At 56.7% G+C, this 3,522-nt stretch overlaps 2 protein-coding genes across 3 annotated transcripts in view; one reads left to right on the top strand and one right to left on the bottom strand.

Annotated features, from left to right (window-relative positions):
• Positions 1-1,617, bottom strand: part of SDRG_16660 — a 2,650-nt gene extending 1,033 nt beyond the window's left edge. The window contains exons 1-11 of one of the 2 annotated variants that reach the window (XM_008622876.1): positions 1,374-1,617; positions 1,254-1,322; positions 1,134-1,205; positions 1,023-1,091; positions 914-976; positions 810-869; positions 702-764; positions 590-655; positions 359-539; positions 227-266; positions 11-131 (exon numbers count right to left, since the gene is read on the bottom strand). In XM_008622876.1, coding sequence (XP_008621098.1) covers positions 11-131; positions 227-266; positions 359-539; positions 590-655; positions 702-764; positions 810-869; positions 914-976; positions 1,023-1,091; positions 1,134-1,205; positions 1,254-1,322; positions 1,374-1,555 — 986 coding nt within the window. In that variant the 5' untranslated portion in view covers positions 1,556-1,617. Of the gene's footprint in view, positions 1-10; positions 150-203; positions 267-315; positions 540-589; positions 656-701; positions 765-809; positions 870-913; positions 977-1,022; positions 1,092-1,133; positions 1,206-1,253 lie in introns of both variants that reach the window. The other variant, XM_008622877.1, reaches the window with a different exon arrangement.
• Positions 1,618-1,826: 209 nt separating this feature from the next.
• The window catches only part of SDRG_16661 (hypothetical protein), a gene marked incomplete at both ends in the record, with an annotated part of 2,774 nt that continues 1,078 nt past the window's right edge, over positions 1,827-3,522 (top strand). Inside the window, 10 exons of the mRNA XM_008622878.1 lie at positions 1,827-2,014; positions 2,066-2,131; positions 2,174-2,239; positions 2,285-2,353; positions 2,403-2,465; positions 2,514-2,573; positions 2,620-2,682; positions 2,724-3,058; positions 3,106-3,165; positions 3,213-3,518. Of these exons, the coding sequence (XP_008621100.1) occupies positions 1,827-2,014; positions 2,066-2,131; positions 2,174-2,239; positions 2,285-2,353; positions 2,403-2,465; positions 2,514-2,573; positions 2,620-2,682; positions 2,724-3,058; positions 3,106-3,165; positions 3,213-3,518 (1,276 nt within the window). The remainder of the gene's footprint in view (positions 2,015-2,065; positions 2,132-2,173; positions 2,240-2,284; positions 2,354-2,402; positions 2,466-2,513; positions 2,574-2,619; positions 2,683-2,723; positions 3,059-3,105; positions 3,166-3,212; positions 3,519-3,522) is intronic.

Here is a 3,522-nt window from a genome sequence, read left to right on the forward strand (position 1 = left end):
GGGCGACCACACGGGCGGGTTGGCGTCGAACACGTCCTTCGTTGTCGGTGGCTTCTTGTCCTTGGTGCGTCGCTGGTGGCGCCAAATGAGATAGGCCAGACACGCCCCGATGAGAGCGAGGGCGAGACTGCCTAGTGTCCACATGAGAACTAGACACGGTCGAGTGAGTTGTGTTTCAGAAGATGAGGGAAATGTATTGCTACTCGGCGAGCTTGTAGATGACGACGATGGCGACAGAGGAGGAGCACTTGTCGCAGGAGCCACCTCTACAGTATACGCGTGGTTAGGGTCTTGCAAATGGAGACGTTGACGGACGCGGAAGGGCGCAGACGTGGACGCTGTAAACTTTGTATTGTACAGGCCAGAGCCGACGCAGCGAGCCGCCAATGTTAGCGCAGGCGGTCGTGTCGGCGTTGATATCCCCCGACACCGAATAGCCTGCATTGTTGCTCGCGTTGTAGGGCGACAAGAGGTCGAGGGCGTCGCAGCTGTCACTGCTGAGCGAGATGTTGGAGAGGCTTTGAATGTTCTGTATATCGCTACACACAAAGAGCATCCGTCGCCTGCCATTCGTGGTGGATCTGCGTACAAGGTGACGAGCTTGGGCGAGAGCTTGACGAATGCAAACGTCTGGAGCGGGTTGGCCTCGAAACTCCTAGTTTCAATATCATGCGTCATGTCGTATATCGGGATAGCTGTACACATAGGTCATGTTGGTCCAGTCGTAGTTGACCACACTTGTCACGCGGTTTTCGCCCATTTCCCTATAGGCAAATTCGAGTCGTAATCAGAGTTGTCGGAGCGCGTACAGCCACGTCAAACTGGGAGGTAGACCATCGAGCGACGTGATCGAGTTGTTGTAGAGAGACCTAACCTCTCTATGAGGGATCAAAGAGGATAGGGTCGCACGTACAGACTGCGAAGCGCCGAGGGCAGGTTGGGTGGGATCTGACGGAGACCCAATTTTACGAGCCTCCTAACCATATTGTCAAAATCGTATCCGATATTTCGCTGTGAGGTACAGATTTTTTATGGCACTCGGCCACACGAACGTGCTCGGCAACGTAAGGGCACTCGCGTTCACAATGGCGCTAGCATACGAATGAGACAGCTGTTGTAGCTCAGCAACGTACAATGTCTGTAGTGACGACGGCAGTGCCTTGGCCAAGCGCACGACGTCGATCGACGTAAAGTTGTAGAGTTGACTAAGGAAGAGCGCCATGGTACGCAAACGACGACGGCGAGCAACGTACAGGCTCGTCAGCGTGGTCGGGAACATTACATTTTGAACGTCGATGGCACCTGTCGCATTGCTGATCAAGCTACACAGGAATGAGCGTCAAGGCCTTTTCAGCATTGGCGAGAAGAAGCACAGCTTGGTCGCGTTGTAGGCCAGGAGGTTGCCGAGAGCGCTAATGCCTGTAAAGCTCGTGTTGGCCGCGGCGTAGCGCTCGACGATGCGGCATGAGCTGTCGAGGACGCAGGTGGCGGCATCGCAGTAGCTGTCGGCAGCAAGGATCGCGTTGCCGGCGCCGGCGTACGGGCACGTGGTCATGGTGCAAGCTGGTGCGTCGGGCTGGTGGAGCTCTTGCCAATGCGCTCTGGCCTCAGCAGGACTAGCAGCAATCTGATTGGCTCGTCATTCAAATGATCGTGGATGGGATTGGTTGCGCCGCTCGGGTTCACGAGCGTGTGCAAAACAGACGCACCAATCAGCGCCAAGGAAGAGAAACATCCACCAATCGCAGGCCACATCTCTTTTCGAAGAGCCAATCACGAACGAGGTGAATCCTGCCCCACGCTCGCCAGAAAGGCAACAGGACTCGATGGCATCGACGCCGTGTCCGTACGCAGAGGCGGGTGCCAAGGTGCTCGTGGCCGACGACACCTGCGCCGGCGGTGTCTGCGTCGTCAACAGCAAGTGCAAAGTCGTGGACCGCTTCAACGACACTTTCGACACGTTTAGCAATCTCAGCGCCATCGGGCGATTCGACAAGTACACCAGGACTGCACTGTACGATGCTGCTATGGAGTACGAGGCACACGCCTCTAAAATGACATGTAGCACCGTGGAAGATTCGGCGAGCGTCGACCTGCGCCTCATGGAGCTGCCACCGAGCGTCACGTCGCTGTACGTTGGCTTTTGTGACGAGAACCAACGATCGCGGCGTAGAACTTTCAGTGATATCGAGTCGTTGGACCTCACGCGCACCAAGCCGTTGCTTACCTTGACCAAAGTGTACGCTGGGTCTCAAAGAGCTTGGTCGAGCTGAGAGCACCGTAGATGGATGGAGTATGTCTCGTTGAAGACGTTACCGGCGACGTATGTGTGGCCGCCCAAGCTCTTTGACTTGTACTACATGCTCATGGTGTTGGCAAGCGCTAGCATGTCTGCTGCGTAGAGCGATCACGTTTAGCGACCTCTCGCGTATCCCCCCGAACTTGCCCCCTAGCTTGGGATCGCTGTACGTTGTTGTGGTCGCTATCTGACTAGACAAACATATCGATCATAGAAACCTCGAGATGAGCAACATTTCGAGCCTCCAGAACCTACCACCCAACGTGACCCTCCTGTACACTGCGACCGGCGGGTCGACACCTGATCCCTAGTCGTTGTAGGGGCCTGCGAGACAACTACTTGACCGAAATCGTCGGCCACGACTGGACGAGCATGGCGCTATTGTATGTAGCAGTATACACTCTAGTATGAAACGCTGGCGTAGGGACTTAGCGCGCAACCCACTACATACCTTTGCCTTTGTCAAGCTCTCGCGTGCGCTCACCATGTTGTACGATCCATTTCTGTATCTTTACGGAAATCACTGTGTGTATCGTAGCAGCTGCGAAGGCTGCAACTTGACCAACTTGACCGTGTCGGACTCGACGTTTGAAGTGCTCAAGCAGCTCCCGCAATGGGATCGCAACGAGGACCAGCCCTACGGCTACATGATGGACAGATCGGTGCACCCGGACCCTGTCGCCTGCCGCGCCATCCACGGGTCGATCCAGATGCTTTGGTCGATCTACAAGGGAACCATCAACGCCTGTGTCGTTCCAGGTACTGAATCGTCTCGTCCATGCACCGTGCTATGTTGTCCGAGTTAGAAGCGGCCCCCTCGCCCTCATTGGCCCCCTCACCGCCTACAAACCCCAACACGGACTTTCGTACTACCATCTTCCATCTATTCCACGACTCGAGACCGCTACGTTAGGGTTTGGTGTGTACTGCGGCATTGGCGCCACTCTCGGTGTCTTGCTGATCGTCCTTGGTGCTCTGCTTTTCTGGCGCCGACGTCGCTCGCACGACGACGACCTCGACGACGTACCCGATTCGGGTGCCGATGCGCGCACGCAGTCGCAGCCACGCCGCCGACGCCCACAGCGCGCCCTTGGCCAACGTGAGGCTGGTCCCGAGCTCGACATTGCCGCGCTTCGGCCGTACAAGCTTGCGCTGCACGAGCTCACGACAGTCTCGCAGCGGCCGCTCGGCGCAGGTGCGTTTGGCGAAGTCTGGCTCGGTCG

The sequence above is a fragment of the Saprolegnia diclina genome, assembly GCF_000281045.1.
Source record: "Saprolegnia diclina VS20 unplaced genomic scaffold supercont1.144, whole genome shotgun sequence".
NCBI classification, from domain to species: Eukaryota; Oomycota; class Saprolegniomycetes; order Saprolegniales; family Saprolegniaceae; genus Saprolegnia; species Saprolegnia diclina.